Source organism: Fusarium musae, chromosome 11 (genome assembly GCF_019915245.1).
Source record: "Fusarium musae strain F31 chromosome 11, whole genome shotgun sequence".
NCBI lineage: Eukaryota > Fungi > Ascomycota > Sordariomycetes > Hypocreales > Nectriaceae > Fusarium > Fusarium musae.
Genome location: NC_058397.1, coordinates 459,735 through 479,897, shown reverse-complemented (window position 1 = coordinate 479,897; position 20,163 = coordinate 459,735). Strand labels below are relative to the sequence as shown.

General features: G+C 41.2%; 4 protein-coding genes across 4 annotated transcripts; 2 read left to right on the top strand and 2 right to left on the bottom strand.

Annotated features, from left to right (window-relative positions):
- Positions 1-39: 39 nt before the first annotated feature.
- Positions 40-2,177, top strand: J7337_013207 (uncharacterized protein; the record flags this gene model as incomplete). The annotated part of the gene is made up of 3 exons (XM_044830703.1): positions 40-348; positions 399-784; positions 833-2,177. The coding sequence occupies 3 exons, from the start codon at positions 40-42 to the stop codon at positions 2,175-2,177; spliced, it is 2,040 nt and encodes a 679-aa protein (XP_044673978.1).
- Positions 2,178-2,328: 151 nt separating this feature from the next.
- J7337_013206 (uncharacterized protein) lies at positions 2,329-4,865 on the bottom strand (the record flags this gene model as incomplete). Its single annotated transcript, XM_044830702.1, has 4 exons — positions 2,329-3,493; positions 3,541-4,256; positions 4,303-4,779; positions 4,842-4,865. 4 exons carry the CDS (start codon positions 4,863-4,865, stop codon positions 2,329-2,331), a joined length of 2,382 nt encoding a protein of 793 aa, XP_044673977.1.
- A 488-nt stretch (positions 4,866-5,353) lies between these two features.
- Positions 5,354-6,638, bottom strand: J7337_013205 (uncharacterized protein; the record flags this gene model as incomplete). Its single annotated transcript, XM_044830701.1, has 5 exons — positions 5,354-5,796; positions 5,850-5,883; positions 5,933-6,024; positions 6,078-6,440; positions 6,491-6,638. 5 exons carry the CDS (start codon positions 6,636-6,638, stop codon positions 5,354-5,356), a joined length of 1,080 nt encoding a protein of 359 aa, XP_044673976.1.
- Positions 6,639-12,790: 6,152 nt separating this feature from the next.
- Positions 12,791-14,300, top strand: J7337_013204 (uncharacterized protein; the record flags this gene model as incomplete). Its single annotated transcript, XM_044830700.1, has 3 exons — positions 12,791-12,989; positions 13,168-13,476; positions 13,627-14,300. 3 exons carry the CDS (start codon positions 12,791-12,793, stop codon positions 14,298-14,300), a joined length of 1,182 nt encoding a protein of 393 aa, XP_044673975.1.
- Positions 14,301-20,163: the final 5,863 nt, after the last annotated feature.

The window sequence follows — 20,163 nt, the reverse complement described above, 5'->3', positions numbered from 1 at the left end:
TTTAAACTTTTCTTCTATTTTCGTGCGATTACAGTCAAAATGTCAACGAGAAGGAGCGCCAGAATTCGCAACATTGACTTGGGCGTCAATACGAAGCCAGCTCAATCTACACCTGCGCCTACTGCCCCACCAAAGAGAAAGCGTAAGGCCCCGGCTGAAGACGAGCAAGATGAGCAGACAACGAAAGGGAAGAAAGTACCAGCAAAGAAGGTAAAGGCGGCCGGTAGAAAGCCAAAATCGAAGGTCAATGATACAGCCGAGATCGAGACTCAGGAGGAGGCGGTCCCAGTCCCTGATGATGTCTTGTCCGTCCTGCCAGCCGAGATACTCGAGCCGATCCTCGAGAGCGTTAGTCTCATCAATTCCAAGCGCAAAATCTCAAACACTGACAAGCTCAGGTCAATGACCCAAAAAGCATGGTCATGATGGCCTGCACCTCTAAGCGATATTACGCTATCGTAATGGCCATCATCCATAAGCGCATCTCCGTCTCAACCTCCTTCTGGACGCATATTCCCCACGTCATCCGTCGCATTGAACCTCATCTAAGCATAGCCCAAAAGAAACAGCTCAAGAGAGAGGGCAAGTACAAAGGCCAACAAGAGAAATTCTCAACTCTTCTCGATCCAAACGCTGTGCCTCCTTGTGCCAGCAATGTCAGGCAGATGATCATTGGACACATTAATCCTGGCAAGAGGCATAAGCCCTTTGTGTTGAGATACTTTGAGGAAGTCTTGAAAAACCTTCGCAACTTGGAGGTCTTCGATGCCGAAGATCTTACTGAGTAAGTAATCCTCCCCATAGCCATCTGGTTATGCTAATGAGACTCAAGGCCAATGGCGGAGAATCTTTCTAAATTGAAGAATCTCAAATCTATACGTCTCCACCCTCACCAACGTACCATAAAGCCTGAAGCTATGGCTCCACTCGGCAAACTCGGGAATCTTGAGCACATCTCCATCGAAGATTTGTCTTGGGACAGAATCATTGCCACCGATGAACGACCCTTTCAGAGCATGCTACTCAACTCCCTGTCAACTCTTCAGAGCCTAGAGGTTCGAACATCCATATATTACTCTGACTTTCTAGGGGATTGGGAAGATCAACTTAAAGCTCGTGACCCTGATGCTTTGGAACAACAGCCTGATTTCACGGCGCTCAAATCACTGACGTTACGTGGGATAAGCTTCGAAGGTAAACACCGTGACAATGTTATGCGAAATTTTACAAGAGCTTTTGACTTTCTCAAGCTCAGGGAACTGAAGCTCATGAGTCTTGAAGTGGGACAGCTCAAGTTCTTCAAATATCTCGAAAATCTGTTTACCAAAGGTGGCAAGGGAGGCATTCACCTGCGAAAGCTGTCTTTGCAGATGACAGAGCCTGGTTACAAGTCAAACTACGCCGAGACAGAGGTATACCTCGAAGGGATGTATCGATTCATTTCGTCCTTTGACTCGTTGACTAGCTTGGAGATACATGATTACAACTTGTACAACTCGGCAGTGCAGCCTAACCCCGGTCTTTCGAGACGGCTGTTGCAGTCGGTTGTGAAGCATGCGGGGCTCGAAACACTGCGCTTTCATTATCGGCATTCGGGTAGTGAGGCATGGGACATACCATATGCCTCAGCTGAGTCCGTGGAAATCTTGACCAAGAACCTACCTTCGCTACGGGTCTTTGAGATTGCGCCCCAAGAAGATAACCTTGTAAGTTGTTGCACCTCTCGCATGGAGCTTAAAACTGACCTGAAGAAGGACGCAATGGCCCGCGCTTTATCACGCGCCAAGAACTTGACAAATCTACTCTGCCCCAACTTCAAGAGCTATTACGACGATCGAGAAAACGCCCACTTGAATCTAGCTAAAAGCCTCCTTGGGGGATTTCTGGAAAACGCTAGTAGCTGTGAGAAATTCGCTTGGGAGGAGCATTATAAGCTCGGACGCCTCACCATGGGCTGGACAGACTTGCGTATTGGATCTGGACTTAAGCCGAAGAAGAATTTTGAAAAGCCTGTTAAGATCGAGAAGGCCGATCGTATGGTGATGGTACAGAATCTGCAGCCCAAGAAGTGGGGAGACTCGAAGCAGGTGTATTACACTGCTGATAGTCGATGGGTGGATCATATTACGAGGCCGGATCGTCGCGAGGGACCGTTGCAGCTTGTGTATGATGATTGAGGATTGGTTACTGTTGAGTTGTAATGAGTAACGATAGAATATGAGGTGGTAGACTACATGCTTTGTTTGAGAAATCAGAGTACATCAAATCAGCTGAAATTACTTTACAGAATATGTTTTCTCAAGTGGCTATCTGCGACCCATGTCCAGCCTAGAAACTCAATGTGAGGTGATCAATCACACCGCAGTCCTTTTCCTCTCCGCCAGGCAACTTGCTTACAACCCAAACGGGCGACTCAAGCCGCAATTCGACCCTCTTGTTTCCACCATCCTGAACACTCCAAGATACTATAGCAGTGTTACTTGAACCAAGCGCTACCTTTGCCCTCAAATCTCGACTCAAGTTCAGCCTCGGCGAAAACAAGATCTTGCTTGACCCTGGGGCTATGACATGTAGACCAGCAAGTTCGGTACAATACTCGTAGATAGGAACACTGCCCCAAGCATGACAATCTGAGCGCTGCCGAACGTCGTCCTCTTCCCAGGTTGTAAGGTTGTTTGCCAACATCTTTCGCCAAGGGTCCCAAACAGTTCTCCATGCTGACTCGTAGACATCGTCGCCAGCGAGAGCGAATGCACGTAGAGCATAGAACATCATGACATAGGAACATTTGGAAAAGGTTGGATCGGAGAATGACTCTTTCAGAAGGCCTTGTCGTTCCTCAGGGTTTGCGGCGCCGCTGAGGACGGCGAATACTTGACAATGCTGCGAGTGGGCTCCATCGCCCGCGATATCAGCCGTCGAATCCGTGAAGAACTTCCCGTCGAAGCAATGAGTCCGCAAAGCCTTAATTACGGATGCCGCGCGGGTTTCGTACTCGTCCGCGTATCCAGGCCGACCGACATCTCGTACCAACCGAGCAGCCTGCTTCAGGACATAAGCGTAAAGCATACTGAAATACGTATGTCGATTCGATTCCCGCCCAGATGTTGGAACTCCCTTGTCAGGGTGCGTCTCTGTTGCGCCCCACGAAGTTACCCAGTCGACATATTGCCATACATCTTCTGGAAATCCGCTAACGAGACCTAAGTCATCAATGTGAGACTCGAAGTACTCAAAGACACCGTCGATTCGAGGGAGGAATGACCGCGTATATGCTGTGTCTCCGAAGTAGAGATGGTGATCGCAGATTTGGAGGACCCAGTATAATGAGAAACCAGCGATGATCTGCGGTACGTGGGAGGGGAAGCGAGACTGTGTTAAGCCCTCGGGCGCCACGGATGCGGCAAAGTTGGTGATTGTTTGCCTCATCAATCTGTCGTCACCAGAGAGGAGATAGTGAAATAGACCGACGGAGCGAGAATCGCCTGAGTACCTAAAGATAGGTTAGTCAAAACAATCTGGCATGGGGGTTATACTGACTGGAGTTGCTCATAGAACGGGCAATCTGAGTAACCATCAAACATGCAATTTCTCATTGTCCTGATGGAAACGTCCCATATTTGTTTAGCGTCCTTGTCTCCTGAGTCCTCCCAGCTTGCTTTGACTGCAAGGGGGTAATTGACTTGAGTCGCATCAAAAGAGGATAGCTCGACGGGTTCGGCCCCGGCTGTGATCTCCCATTGCATAACGCGAAATGTCCTAAACCAGAATGGTTCGTACACCACGGTCTGCGACGCTGGTAGGTCAAGGGTAATGTCATCGTAAGGACCTATGATATGGCCATTGGTGGCATCCAGGCGGTCAGACTTTGACCTAAAGAATGGATAAGAGCGCGGTTCGTGTTCGTAACCTTCGCTGTAAGTAATCTTCAATCTGATCTGGCTCTTTTGCGCCGCTTTGAACGTCCAGCGCAGAAATGCCGTTGAATGCACATCCGCTTGGACCTCGAGCGTATGTGAGGATCCAGCTGCCAGAATGAGAGGACGCTGACGAGAGAGGTATGCAACCCAGTCATCAGAGATCGAGCTTCCGACGTTCTTTCTGACGGTGTTGACAATGGCAGGAGTTTGATCTGGAGTGGGGATCACGCGGGATCGAAGACGCCATGGCGGAAGCTCTCCGTTGAGTGTCTTGATATTGTATGGTACTGGTGTGACTTTCTCTTTGGCAGGGCTAGGGACAATATGTTCGTTGATCTGATGAGAGTTAGTAACCTCCTAGAAGATGAAGCACAACACTTACATGAAGGAAGACATCATCCGGTCTTCCCATTGGAAACAGGATCGAGTTATCCTCTTCAGCCAACCAGCCTTCCCGAGAGTCAAGACTGATAGACTGCCCCTCCGACTCAACACTACCGATAACAGTCAATCCAGGGAAAGCGGTTCGCTCAAAAGGCATTCCACCCCGAGAAGCCGCAAAGTAACGGATCACCACAAAGGAGATCTCATTATCGCCTTGTTTGAGGTGCGGAGCAATGTCGAGCGAGTCATAATACCAAATCAACGGACTGCCTCGGGCTGGGCCAACAGCTACTCGGGTACCATTGATGATGAGCTTGTATCGCGTGTCGGCTGTGAAGTGGAGGAGCGCTCGGTTTGGTTGAGATGGGAGAGTAAACTTGCGACTGAATGTGACGATGCGCGCGGCGGTGTTTTCTTTGGAAGAATCGATCCAGTCGGGAATCCAAATCCAATTGGATTGGAGCTGATTGATGATCTGCGTCGCGAGTTAGTTTAATGGTACGTACGCAGACTAAAAGAGGACAGGATATCGGTTACTTGTTGTTCCTGTGATGGCGCCATTGTGTTATGTCGCGGTACGGTAGCTGCCTCACTGCAGTAAGGAGTCTTGCAAGGAAAATATGTAAGGCTATATGAAGTTAATATTCAAGAGGTTACTCACATTACTGCTTCCATTTAGAAGCCCGTATTGCTTCGGGTCATGTCAAAGCGAACATGCGTTCAGTGCGGGGGCAATTGATCAAAAGAACATTTGCTAGCACTCGTTAGTACAGGGCGTCAGTTGATCATTTCCGCATTCACGGCGCTAGCTAACGGTGAGGGGAAACGACATGCTCCAATTGAACAGGCCGGGCATCGGGGTAAGTAACTGCGGATCATTGTACCGATAACATATTCTTTCTCTTACGACTAATAACTAAACTAACCATATTGCACGGCACAGCTATCAGCTTTCCAATCCAACCCTGTCAGTGCTCAGAGCCGGCGCGCGCCAGTCTTCATCTCCAACCACTGACCTCCGACTGCTAAAGCAGCCACCATGCTACATGTTACAGCATCACCAGGAGAGCCTCGGAAGCCTGGAGAGTAAAAGTCGCCTTTCCTCCCGATACAGTAGCCGACTCAGCCGTACTCTGGCCTTGAATCTTGCACGATCCATTCTCAAACGTCTGCCCCGCAACAGTCGGACTCTGGCCGGCATCGACTCTGGACGTGGAAGCAGCGGCAGTGAGTCTCTTGGCTGAAACAGTGGAGCCAGAGAGTCCTGTTAGAGTGAAGGTCTGAGAAGAACGAGTGCCAGTGGTGTAGTAGTCAGAGTTATACAGAAGAACCCTGACAGGCTTGTCGTCTTTGTAGATGGCATAAGCTGCGTATCCGGTCGTCTGATCATCTAACGGGGCGATCTTGTCGGCGCCGGCGAGAGCCATGGTAGCAAAGTAAGCACCGAAGTAAGGAGAACCCATAGAGTACCTGCCCCACCAGCAGTACTGGCCTGTTGGTCGAGGTGTTAGTTTCTGTAAGGATTCGCGAGACGTGTTTACTTACAATTTCCGATGGTGCCGTGGTGGAAGTACAGAGTCTTCAAAGCGTTAGTCACAGCGCTGAAAGAGATGGACGGGGTTTAGTACCTCTGTACCCATGATCAGGGACTGCATGACATAGTCGAGAAGCCACAGCCCAGCACCATAAGTTGGGCTGATACCTCCACCGCCCTGGGTAGCTAAGGACATCTTATTAGCCATGGCAATTGCTTAGCCGGGACAATTGACTTACCAGAGTTGGTCTCTCCAAAGACATGAGGCTTGCCCTTGGCCGACGCGGCTGCAACCTCATTAGCAAAAGGCTTGATCTGTGAGGCAATAGCGCTGTGGCTCATCAATTTTGCTAGATTGGCTGTGCTCTTGGACTGCGGGTAGTTGTGCGAGCAGTACTGTCTGACATAGTTGTTGGCCTGACCCTCGACCGTAGTCAGACCAGCGATGCTCATCGGGCTGGTTCCGAAGAACACACCAGCGGAGATGAGGTTGGAAGCGGAGAGATTACCGCACACGGCGTCTTGCCAGGATACTTCGCTGTTGTAGTCCGCTGAAGCTGTCCAGGAAGAACCTTGAGCGATCGGGTCACTGCTGCTGAAGACTGGCAAATAGTTAGTGGCGAGGAAATGCCAGGCGCGAGACGGAACCTACAGTTGGGTTCGTTGCCCAGTTCAATGGCATGGAGACTGCCAATCTGATCAACCGCCTTGGCTGCAGCAGCGACGGTGTTTGCAAGGTTATTGAGGCGACGATTGAAGCCTATGGTTACTTTCCCATCGTACGTGCCTGCTAAGGACATGAAAGACGGTCCGAAGGTTAAGGTGCTTGGCGCATCTCCAGCGTTGGCCACTGTGTAAGTGACCTGTTGGCTAGAGGATGCATCGTAGGTAGCCCGGTCCCTGTTCAGTATGTTAGAAGCGACTAAATGACTGACAATATCATGCATACTGCGTAGTTCCACCGATTCTGATGGGCGGCCAAGTTCCTGAAAGGTCCTTCAGGTTCTGCAGACAGGTGGAGGTGCTAGCTACATCGTTCCAATAGCCTGGGAACGCGAAGAACTCGAAGCTGAAGATTATCAGCAAGTATATCTATTAGGAAAACCTCAGGTCAGATCTACCTAACCGTATATATCTTAGCTTAATTTCCCTTATCTAATATAAGGCTAATATAAATTAGCCTTAACTTAACTAATTTAACTTAACCTTTTTAAGGTCTTTTAAACCTTATTTATTTACTTACTTTAGTATAAATTAGCTAGTTATTATAATTATAAGCCTAAGTAAAAAGTTATTTTAATAACTTTTATTATATTTATCTTACTTTAACTTACTTTATTTAATATAACTATTATATTATTCCCCTTTTTCTTAATATAGTAAAGCTATATAATAAAATCCTTTATCCCTTTTTATTATTTTATATTATATTTTTAACTATTATTACTATATATTTAAAATAATAATCTTAGTACTAGCTAATATAAAATTAATAAATTTAATTATACTAAACTCTTTAAAGAAGTAACTATAATAGATTTAAATTTTAAAAATATAAATTAATATAATAAGTATTTAAAAGCTTATTAATCTTAAGCTTTTAAATATTAAAAATAATATTCTTAAAGTACTTAAACTTAAGTTATTTAAAGATTTTAAAGCTATATAACTTAAAAATTATAAAGCTACTTAAAAAGACCTTATAGTATAATATAGTAATTATATAAATAATAAACTATAACTTTTAAATCTATAACTATTTTTAAATACTTTTATTAATAATTAACTTTATAATTATTTTAAAGTATATTAAGTATTTCTATAATAAAAAAGTAAAATAGCTAAAATATATATAAATTAGCTTTAAATTATAATAACTTATATTTTAAAAATAGTTAATTTAAGTATAATAATTATAGTAAAAATATAATTATAAGATAATTAAAAAAGTTATTATTCTATTTATTAGCTTCTTTATAATATTAAAAAAAGCTATAGCTTAATAAATATTAAAAATATAATAAAAGTAATTATAAAGTATACTAAGATCTTAAGTAAAGTAAAAAAAATAAAAGTTAATCTTTAAAATTAGCTTAATTACTAGTATTTTATCTTTATATAAGTAAAGTTATATAAAATTAATAAAATCTAAAGACTAATTATATTAATTAATTTTATTAATATAATTAATATAAAAATAGCTCTTAATTAAGCTACTTATATAAAACTTATAGCTAATATTAAATAAGTAAATAGAAAACTATATTATAATATAACTAATATAATATAGTAATTTAAGGCCTAGCTTTATAAAAACTATTACTTAAAAGCCTTAATAATTAATATAATACTTATAAGAAAAAGTAATTATAATAAACCTTAAAAATACTTATAATCTACTATCTATAAGGTATTTAAAACCTACTTATATAAATAGAAAGAATACTATTAAAACCTTAAGAACTATAACTATATTAAAGTTACTTTAAGTAAAGCTTATAAAAGCTAAATTATAGTAATAACTAAAATAAAGATTATAGTAATTTAAGTAAAATTAAAAAAACCTATATAAAATAAACTTAAATAAAAGTTTATAGTAAAAGGCTTATCTTTTAAATTTAAAAATAAAAATAATAAAAAAAACTTTATTTAAAAACTAAATAACTTTAGTATTATAAGGATTAATCTTAACTTAATTACTAAAACTAAATACTTTTTAATAATATATATAAGTAGTAAATTAAAGCACTTTCTATTTAACTTAACTTTATTTAATAATTATAATATAAGCTATTTAATAAATAATATTAATTTCTTAAAAAAAAGAACTTTTATTAAAGCTTATAATAAATAAGTTAAGGTAAGTAATACTTACTTCTTTATTATAAGCTATAAAATAAAGATTATTAAAAATCTTTTAAATAAATTAAAAAGAAAAAAAATTTACTTACTTACTTTTAATAAAGTAATAATTATTTATAGTTTTTATATAAATATTATATTAAAAGTACTTTTTTTAAATATAAAAATTTAATATATTAATTATAATTATATTCTTTATTATAAAGAACTTAAGTAAAGTATTATTATTACTTAAATAGAATAATATTATAACCTTATTTTCTTTTAATATAAGCTAATTTCTTATTACTTAAATTACTTAATCTTAATAATTTAAAGTATAGTCTTAACTTTTTTATTTATAATATAATTTATAATAATATCCTTAAAAAGCTATAATATATAATATTACCTTTTTTATAATAAGCTATATAAAAGGCTAGATTTAAAATAACTATAGTACTTAAAAGTAAAATACTTAAAAAGCTAGAAAATAAAAAAACTTATAAAAAAGATATAAAAAGTAAAAGTTAATAAAATAAAGTAAATAAAATATATAATCTATATATAAATATATATATATAATATAATTAGTAAAAGAATATTAAAATACTATATCTTTTAACTATTTTAATAGATTTACTAAAATCTTTAAAACTATAAAGAAAGCTATAATAATATAAAGTAGCTTTTAATAATTAAAAATAAGTTTATAGGTTTCCTATATACTAAACTACTTTTTAATAAAACTAAAAATATAATCTTTAATATAATATATTAATATAATAAATAAGTAAAATAATAATTTACTTTTACTATATATAAGATTTAAAGTAATAATAAATATATAGTAATCTATAAATTAAGGAATATACTATACTAGATCTACTATTATAATAAAAGTATTAAAATTAAGATAACCTTAGTAAATATATATAAACTAAATAAAGTAAGTAAATAAGTAAATAAAAAAGTATTAGAAAAATTAAATATAATACTAAATAAAATATACTTACTAAAAGACCTATAGCTTAAGTCTACTTAAGTAGCTATTTACTTATTAAATAAAAGCTTAAAAAAAGGATTCTTAAATATATCTTTACTAAAAATACTTAACTTATAGTTCTAAAATAATATACTATTATAGATTTATAAATATAATATAAACCTAAAACCTAACTAATCTAGTATTTATATATATAAGTATTAAGCCTATTTCTTAAAAAGTAAAAAAGAATAATAGTAATAGTAAAAAGCATTTAAAATAAGCCCTAAAGTATATATTAAGTACTTAATAGGCTATATAGCTAAGAACCTATATTAAATATAAGTACCTTAGCTAAAAAAAGTAATTATTACTTAAAATATCTAGTTTAATAAAAAGACCTTCTATAAACTAGTATCTAATAGTAAGTCTATATAAGAAATTAATATTTTAAAAAACTAGATTTTAAAATACTAGACTATAAATTAAAATATTAATAAAATACTATTTTTAGTTTAATCTATCTTATTAGGTTTAAACTTAAAAGTAAAAGTAAAAAATCTAGATAAAGGGATAATATTAATAAGCATATTAAATATAAGTAATATAAAAATTAATATACTTAATAATAACTTATAAATAGATTATTTACTAATTAGATTTTAAATATTAAGTAAAACTTTAAAGCTAAGTATATAGCTTAAAAATACTAATATAGCTTATTTAAGTATATTATAAAGACCTTTTTAAAATAAACCCTTATTAAAAATTAACTCTCCTAATACTTATAATATAAGCCTATATAAAGCTTTATAAAAGTATAATAACCTATTAATAAATATATTAAAATAAACCTCTAATATAAGTAATATTTATAATTTAACTTTAGCTAAGCTAAGTTTAATATTAAGTAATAGAGATTAAAAAAATATAAAAATCCTCTTAATAATTATAATAAATATAAAATAAAGTAATAATACTTAAAAAAAGTTCTTTAATATAAACTAAAACTATAATAAAAATACTTCTAGAAAGACTAGTAATAATAGATCTTATAATTTAGACCTTAAAAATAAAAATAAACTTAAAAATACTAAGTCCTTAAGAAACCCTAGTCCTATTATTAGCCTCTCTATAGAACTATAGGCTACTATAACCTTAAATAAAATAATACTATTAACCTTATTTAAATAAGACTTAAAATATAACTAAATACTAAATAGGATATATAGTATAATATATATAAGATATATATAATAATAAGAAAACTCTTTATATATAATAATAAAAGAGATAAGTAGCTAAATACTTAGTAGTTAATAAAAATACCTTATTATATAAGCCTAAAATAAAGCTATATTATTAATAAAATTAAGTATATAAATATAATACTTTAAAAAGTAAGATTTAAGTAAAGTAATTAAAAATAAGTTAAATAGTATTTTAAACTTCCTATTAAGGCCTAATTAGTATAAAAAAGATAATAAAAAATTAAATAAACTTATTATAGTATATTAAACTACGGCTTGCCTATATCAGGAAATTGACACCTCCGCCCCTGTTTTTAGCTCTTGCCAAAATCGGAAATTTCACGACCCCGCAACCTTGCGCCGCTTTTCCAGCACCTATAAAGCGGCTAGCCGCCCACCATATTGCGCCATGTACCTTTCAAGTCTCTTCCCACTCGCCCATCTCCCTTTGTCTTTTACTCGTCACGTGTTCCCTCAACAACACCTCTTCTCGCCGTCTGCAAACCTTCTCTACGTCCACTTCACCACAGCCAGAGAGGCTCGTCTTGCCTACTCGCAAGTTAGAGTCCCTGACCTCGTGTCTGAGACTTGGTCGCTAGGCTTTTTCCTATTTTCCTGCCACACCAGCCGCCTCATAACCACTCCGGCCTCCACTTAACCCCTCTTCTCTTCACCAGGGGATCACTAGAATTGCCAATTTTGGTAATATGAATTACTTTCTACAACACCAGAGACTTGAAATTTCCGTTCCCTGCACACTTCATTCGCCGAACCAGTCCGTTATCTCAAGCTTTCCGGTCGACTGACCGTTCGAGGAGAAACCTTGTAGGAATCGCTCCAGTGGTCATGCTAAGCTCTCAGTCAACGCCCGCATCATGATAAGCATGGCTGAGACTTGACCATGCCTTTCGTCCCTCTTTGCCAGGATGCCTTGACAATACAAAAGTGCCTCTGTCAATGACGCCCAGATTACCCCTTATGGTTAAGGAATCCCGATCCTTGCCTTAGAGTCGGATGCCATGGCCCAATCTCCTCAAACTTTGGGCAAGTCTGCTTTGACAGGATGACGTGTCGTTGTTGGCTTGCAGAACATGAGACCATTTTACCCTCCTGAGATTTACGTCGGAGGGTCATGGGATTGACTAGACACGTCAATGCGTGGAGCCAGACATTGCGCACTCACGATGTCTTGCTCAACTTGGCAATTCGAGTCTGCGTCAAAGGGTTTTGAGGTGGTGTGGGGTCATAAGCTCGCCGCGCAGCCCATGGTCCAGACCTCCTAAATTTTCCTCATCAGGGATGTGAGGGTTGCTTGGATACGCCTACGACTCAGAAGAATACGCAGGACTTGCGAATTGTTTACTCAATTTGGCAATTTGTGTCCTTATAAGGCTCACTTCTGCCTACTCGGAATGCAACTATGAGGCGAATAAGGTTTACCTCCCAGCCATCACGCTGCATTGGCGTTCGGATGGACTCGCTTCCGGTTCATCTCGCCAATAAGGAGTTACTCTAACGGCCTTGTGATCCTTTATGACCTCTGAATTACGCACGATAACGAGGCCAAGGAGGTTAGGCAATCATCTCCTGGAATAGCATCTCTCCTACAGAAAGGCAACAAGGCGGGGGCCAATCCTCAGGACATGCAACAAGCTTCGAACGGCTATTTGTCTCGGCATAATCGGGTTTCCTGAGCCGCACTGCTCCGCTTGTCCGCTTCCAGCTTCGCTAATAACGTAATAGGACGAGAGACTGCGCTTTGGGTTATAAATGGAGGGTCTTCTCCTGACCTGGCCTTTCAACCTCGTAGTCTCCTCATATTCTTTTCGCTTTGCCATTATCGATCGCACTATTCGAACACAGTCGCCCATTCAAAATGGCCCTCGTGATCAAGTCATATGATCCTGCGCAACACCAGCAGCGTGCTCAGAGGAGACGGCAAAAGCGATCGGCAAAACGTTCGACACTTTCCCCAAGAAGTGCTGCGTGTGTCGGAAGTCCCTTTTCGCCAACCTTGACTACCGGCCTCGAAATCTCCCAGCCTGACGACAGATTTATTCCACCGAACAACCCAGGTAGGACTCAAGATCCTTATTACGATTATCCATCTACCGGGGAAGTCTTGGAATTCTGTTCTCGCGAAAACACAACTGTCTCAAGCGCCTACGTATCTACCTCGGAGAATTTACGGTCTCATTCAAGTCAGGATAACTTATCTTCCAGGTATGAATAAACACTGTCAACTTCTCATAGACTCTACTACAGAGATGCAAAACGCCAGCTTTGACCCTGACCTTCAACACAATAGACTGGAGCTACAACAAAAGCTTCAGGCAGCGATTGCCACAACACCTTCGGCCTCCGAATTTAACTGTGAACGAGAAACCTACAATGACAATGCCTCATGCATCTCAATCTCTGAAAAGGCAAGTGACGAAGAGAATAGCCCAACTGTATCCGTCTGGTCACCAGATGCAGATACCACACAATCGGCTGGCTCAAGCATCAATACGCCTTCTGTAGAATCGCCTGCTTGTCACATAGAAAATCAGAGAGACCAAGGTATGTATATTCAGATTGAACACTAGAGATGTTGCTGATCACTGGTAGATGCCTTTGTTGGCAATGAACATGACGCCTGTACCTGGGTAGCTAACTTGGATGTGCCGGGCGTTATATCCAGCGCTGCGCCATCTGTATTGAACCTTCCAGTTTTGGAGCCCGCCAACAGGATGGCTGCAGAGCCGTCATCATCTGTATCAAGCAACGAGCCTCACAACTCACACGGCCAGGATTTGCGCGACCTTGCGCTTGTAGCAAGCACCGCACTAGAGACTGTCACAGAACCCGCTGTTGCAGAGCCCGCCATTGCTTCATCAACCAAGCGATCGCTTTCTGAAAGTGGTGTGATTGATGACTCTTACCCTTTAGTTTCGGATATCTGCCAACCATCAAAGCGTCCAAAGCTTACCTCACCCTCATGCAAAGAAGTTATCTCGACGCTCCTACTCGACATGCAAGAGCTGATCTCGAAGACTCTAGCCAAGCTAGACGTAGACCAGCCACAGAGCTCAGGCGTTTGCACTAGTTCTACATCCGATACTATAATAGTGGCCACCGACGGAGGCGGCGCTAGCATCAGTATCGATGACGCAAGCGCCTCTTCCGGACTGCCAAAGGGTCGACTTAGAAGGACACGCCGCCGCAAGTGGGGACCTGGGGAAGATAAACTCCTGCAGGATCTTAAACGCTTACAACAAATACATCAGCATCCAGCGGACCGTGTGATTGCAGCAAGACTGAACCGCACAGAGAGCGCCGTAAAGCAACATTGGGATATCATGGAGAAAGAACGGAGACGTCTAAGAGAGACAAGGTATATTTGAGAGAAAAATCTGGGTTTTCAAGGTATTGTACAGTACCAGGCTAGGTCGCAACAGCTATTCAATTTGACTTCTCGCCACCACCTTTCGACCAAGAATGCTCAGCCACCATCTCATGTACCACTACTGGCGGCTCCCCGACACATATTCTCCAGTGCCTCACCAAAACTCATCCAACTCTCTCTCGTGTCCTACATCTCGGCATGCCACAATGTACTCATCAAGATTTTTCCAGAGAGGATTCCTCGGATTGCCACGTAGCCAGTCTTGACAGCGCAGACAAAGCTTGTAATAATCTGTACTCTCAGTCACAGAGTCTGTAGACAGTTCTACAGCGTCAAATCTCCTGGTGACTTCGTTGAGTATGTCTGTGAAAGGTCTTGCTCCAGTCCTCCCGGTCCATCCGTTCTGGATGATATCCCCAATAACCTCAGCGCTTTCTGAGACAGCCCATTGGCCAGCCTTCAATGCATCTCGTGTCCGGATAGCGTCTGAATGCGACTGAACGCCGGCAAAAGGATCTATGCCTGAAAGAATAAAATGCAAGCATGTTGCTAAGTCAAAGTGATCTGCTATCACATCATTTTCCGATGCAGAGAATGAACTCGAGCCAAAGTCAAAGACTTTCAATGTTCCAGCCTTATCAACACCAAGATTTCGCACCGCAAGGTCTCCGTTAACAAAGCCGAGCTTTTCCAGCCAGCTAACAGCATCGAGCAAGTCTAAAACCCATCGGATTCGATCCGCAGGACTTGCAACTGACCAAACCTTCTCCAATGGAACGAGTCTTTGGAGGAATAAATAATTGATGCTGCTAGGTTCAATTCTTCTGGCAAAGTTGCGGTGAGGTTGGGCTTGTAGTGCATTATAGACCGCCATCTCTTTTTCCATGGCAATGAAGCTTTTGATAGAAAGGTCCCAGCAATGAGATAAGTCTATGTCTTGGGAAACTTCATACTGGAATGGAACTTTCACAACAATATCCTCATCAATGCCATAGGTCATCCCTTGAGATGGCCCGGTGCTAAGGCGTTCCTCGGGTGTATTTCGGAAAGGCAATATGAGAGACATAATGGTTCGTGGTGCACGAAGAGAATCGACAAGACAAGACAAGGGTGGCAGCGTATTAATAGAAAAGGCACTTCAATTATGCAATACTTGGTGTTTACTTGGCATGATACCCCGATACATTGCATAAACCCCGCATTATTCCCATTCTTAGTTCGTTCCTTTGCCTGCTGCGACACAGTTGTCACACCATTTGTTCACTCTGTTGTCTGAAATTGAGTGATTGAAGGGTGGATTCTTGCAGTTTGGGCCATTCGGAGCGATCTCACAGTGGTATATCTTTTCCACGCCGTCAGATCGGTGATTGCACTTCCGGTAGACTGTTGCGGGTGCTGCTTTGGTGCACATGATGGGAAATTTGATAGTGTTTTTGCCTCTGCTAAGAAGTAGGGTCAGAAGGATAACGGAGTTTACACATATAACTTACTGGTGATTCTAAAGAATGATACTTATGGTAAATAAGATGTCTTTGCTTAGGAGAAGCATAGCTTAACACCAATGCTTCTCGGGGTATTTATACCCATTTTCAACTGTTCATACAGATATGGACGGTCTCATAAACAAGCTTTTATGTGCGGGGTTGAAGAATGCACTTCTGCCTGCTCCTGGCTAATGGTGCCATGGCCCACCAGCCTGCAAGCAGATGCTTGAGGAAGTAGGGGGCGTGTGTGAGGATATGTGCTGGAGGGTAGCAGTCGGATGCGCGCCTGCACAATGCAGTTGCCTTTAGTTAGCTGCAGATTCAGCGAGGCCTAAAGCTGCCGCATAGCAGTTAGAAATTATTGTCGTGATCCCTCTCTACATCTAGGCAAATAAAGTCACAATAAATGTTTTTTTTAAATAAAAAATTAATCCATTTCTCTATTTATTAGGATATCTTAATATAATTAATAAGGTAATAAAAACCAGTATTATACATCTTAAAGTCTTTCAATAAGGGGATTCAGTTCCTGTGGCTTTATCCTCAGGTTACATGCCAAGCTTTCTTATCGATAACATGTTGGACAAGCTAAGCGCATTGCATCACTGCGAATATCCTGCCTGTATTCTTCAACCTTAGGCTTGTTAACAACCGCTGGGTACTTATACACTACAATATAGTTAAAGGTGCTTCCTTTCTATTAATACGCTTTTGCTTAACGATGTAAGATACTCTGTGCTATGTTTACCTGATAAGGATCTTATCGATAGAGGAATCGTTCCAATCACGCTTAGGTTCGGGTATAGTCGGATTGTGACGGTAATCATATCATGATGGTTATCAAGTAAAATATCTCATTTCGTCATGCTTCCTATCTCACTGAATTCCCCGCTTTGCAATTTGGGGAAGTGAAAACATCAAGCCGCTTTCCTCTTCATTTGATTCCCGCTTTATTTTTCAGTCCCGGATTGCGCAAAGAAAGGAAAAAATTCCAAACGAATCGAGAAAGGATCTAAAGAGCTGAGTCAGCTGTGCAAATCGATGAACCAGGGTGTCATACCTCAGCCTTTCTGTCGATGAAGGGTTCACACAGAACCCAAGCCTCTGCAACCGGGGCACATAGCACCGTTCTTCTGTCGGCCAGTACCATCACATTCTTCACAAGGCATCTTGGTGCCAGGAGGAGATTGAAGACTATTCAGGGAAATGGTCAGACAGTCTTTTGGGCGCTCTTTAAATACGAATTGGGCTCACAAAGTGGGTCAACGACGCCAATAAACGATTGGCTGGTCTAGTCGCTGACAAATTTGGACAACAACCAAGTTGCCTAACTGCACCCAAACCCCATTTCTCTTCAACTGTCGTCATCCTTCACCATGGAATTCCCACCATTCTCATGCCAAATTTGCCACATTGTCTGCGAAGATGATGAGGATTTGGAAAACCATTTCCACCAGTTTGAGGTAGAGATCTCACCAAATTATCTTATCTTTTGCTAATGGCCTAGACGTTGGAGCACTCTCTTGACGAAGCACTACACAAATGTCGTCAGCATTTCCCTCATGATGACTGCCATCCTACCTTGACTGAATTTACCTGTCGATCATGCAAGCGTTCTTTCAAAACGAGGGAAAGCTTACAATTTCATGTCGAGGACTATCGCGTGAGTAATAGAGTGCCTATCATTCCTATGTGCTAAATCTTTTCTTCCAGATTCGTGAGTCAGTCCTCACTGTGATGCTCACACGATGTCGACTCTATCATTTGTCACCCCCTGAGCCCCATGTAATCTGGCAGCCATTAGCAGATAAAGTTTTCACACAGGAGACCTGCGATGAGGTCGTTAGGGAAGGAAATCTATCACGTCATTTTCGGCAACGTAAGCATCCGTGGCTCGTCATGTCAGCACTCGCTAATCCACTAGATTTCCTATGCTATGAATACTGTCCTGGTTGTGGAGATATTTATCAATGGGCAAGCGCATTTCTCCGGCATAGGTGTCCTCAACCTTCAGAAAGAGTGGAACAGCGAAGGCATGTCCTTGAAAAGATGGCTGCGCGAGAGCTGAAAAGAGTCAGAAAAACGAAATGCCCTGCAAGGTTGAAGTGCGTCCAGATCTCGAAAAGAAAACGAAACCCGGATGCAGGTGAAGGGCCGAACCAGAAGGTGAGCCGGCGCGACCAAACCGGCGCTCGGCGCGAGCAAGCTACTGCCGACGACACGTGCATATCGACAGCTTCCAAGAGTGCGTTACTTGCAGAGAATCAGGGACCAGTGAAGCTCAACGCCCCAGGAAATTGTGTCGAAGGGCCTCAAGAAGGCTCCTACTTCACTAGTTCCATCCACGCCAGCTACGATGGGAACGAGGTTGAAGGCTCTTATTTCACTAATTTTACCCACGCCAGCTACGATGTGAATGAGCTTGAAGGCTCTTACTTTGCGAATCCCTTGAACTATCCAAGTGCGCTTAATAGCTCTAACTTAGCTTCGTCTACCTACCCCCACTATAGCGGTGGACCGGAAGAATTCATGGCTAGTGATGGTGATGGGATGGAATTTCTTGGCCCCAAACTTCAATGAACTATGCGACTTAATTGATGTTCATGACACCGTTGCGACTGCCTTTTTGAATCAGCTTGCCCCCGTTGCCACATCCATGCGGGATCCAACATGCACCCCAAGCTTGGCCACTTCGTTGATATCTTGCGAAGGTGGTGGTATTAGAGGTGCTAGGTGCTCACGTTCCACCATTGCCTCTGTAAAGTAGCTGTAATATTGGGAACGCCCCTTTACCATATCGATGGCCATCCTAGTATCGAAAATTACTCTAGACAACGTTAGATAGGTGAAATCACAAGCTCATGCTGCAGACTCACATCCCCCCTTGTTCAAGGTCAGCCCTCTCACCATCACATCCTGAGTCCTCTAAGTCTTTGGGTATAAGTTCCCATACGCCTGTTGGTCCCCTGCACCTTGGTAAATTCGCGGTATGTGAACGATGATAGTAGATGGCATCTGAACCTTTCGGCCAGACTTGGATGGTCAAGATATCTGGTTGTTGCCCACCAAACCTCAATGTCTTGATGTGGGTTGGATCTTGTAACAGCGAGCCACGATGCCCAAGGAGGTATTTCACTCCCATATCGGACTCCATTGCATTCATGATCCCACGAATACGCTATTATTGTCAGCTCGGTTCTAAGCCTCAACCAATCCACCTACAGGATCTGTCTGAATGTTGTCTCGCCAAAAGTTGAATCCTTTTTCGTCTGAGAAATTGAATCGAGAGTGGCTTCGAATCATTTCATCTATTTGTGATCCTATGGCAGGGTCTCTGATAAGATAGAAGCCATCATTTTTGATCTGCGTCAAAGCTTCATCAACGGAGAAATTGAGCGCCATTGCATCGCTCGTGCTATAATTGAATGCGTAAATGGTAAGGGACGAGTACCGCTGTCGGGTACGTCATTGTAGAAAATGTCGCAAAGCGATGTGCGGGGTAGGAATGTTATTTACTTTTTCCTCCCACATATGAGAGGATTCTTTAGCTCTACTTTTCCTCCTGCATAAGGGAGGATTCTTTAGCTCTGCTTTTTCCTCCTGCATAAGGGAGGATTTTCTAGCTCTACTTTTTCCTCCCGCATATGGGAAGATTCTCTAGCTCTACTTTTTCCTCCTGCATAAGGGAGGATTCTTTAGCTCTACTTTTCCTCCCGCATATGGGAGGATTTTCTAGCTCTACTTTTTCCTCCTGCATATAGGAGGATTCTCTAGCTCTACTTTTCCTCCTGCATATAGGAAGATTCTCTAGCTCTACTTTTTCCTCCTGTATATGGGAGGATTTTCTAGATCTACTTTTTCCTCCTGCATAAGGGAGGATTTAGCTCTACTTTGTCCTCCCGCATACGAGAGGATTCAAGGTGTGACTTTTGAGTCCACCCCCAGGGCTTTTGCTTAATAAAATATACTCGTTCTCGAAAGACTCGGCCCCATGAACGAGCATTCATTCACTCACTCACCACCGCTCTTTAGCTCTCACGTAGACGGTCCTCACTCCCAGCCTATTATGATGAGCCTCCACGTTGTATAAGATGTGATCGTTCCTTGCATAAATCAGTTGCATCGTACGCCGAGACAGCATGTCAAACGCCTTAGCGCCAAGTCCGCCAGAGGGTGATTTATCAGATGAACGGCTCGCGTTATGCAGCCCCTAGGATGTAAGTGAAGCGAACATGCGCATTTCATATGGCGTCAATCCCTAATGCAATACACACCTCTACCGACGATCCTGAGACGGCTCTCATCCAGGCCAGTTATGTAGACCAGGCGGCCAGGAAGCTGGGGGGGAAGAAAACACGCATGTCCTTTTCACGGTAC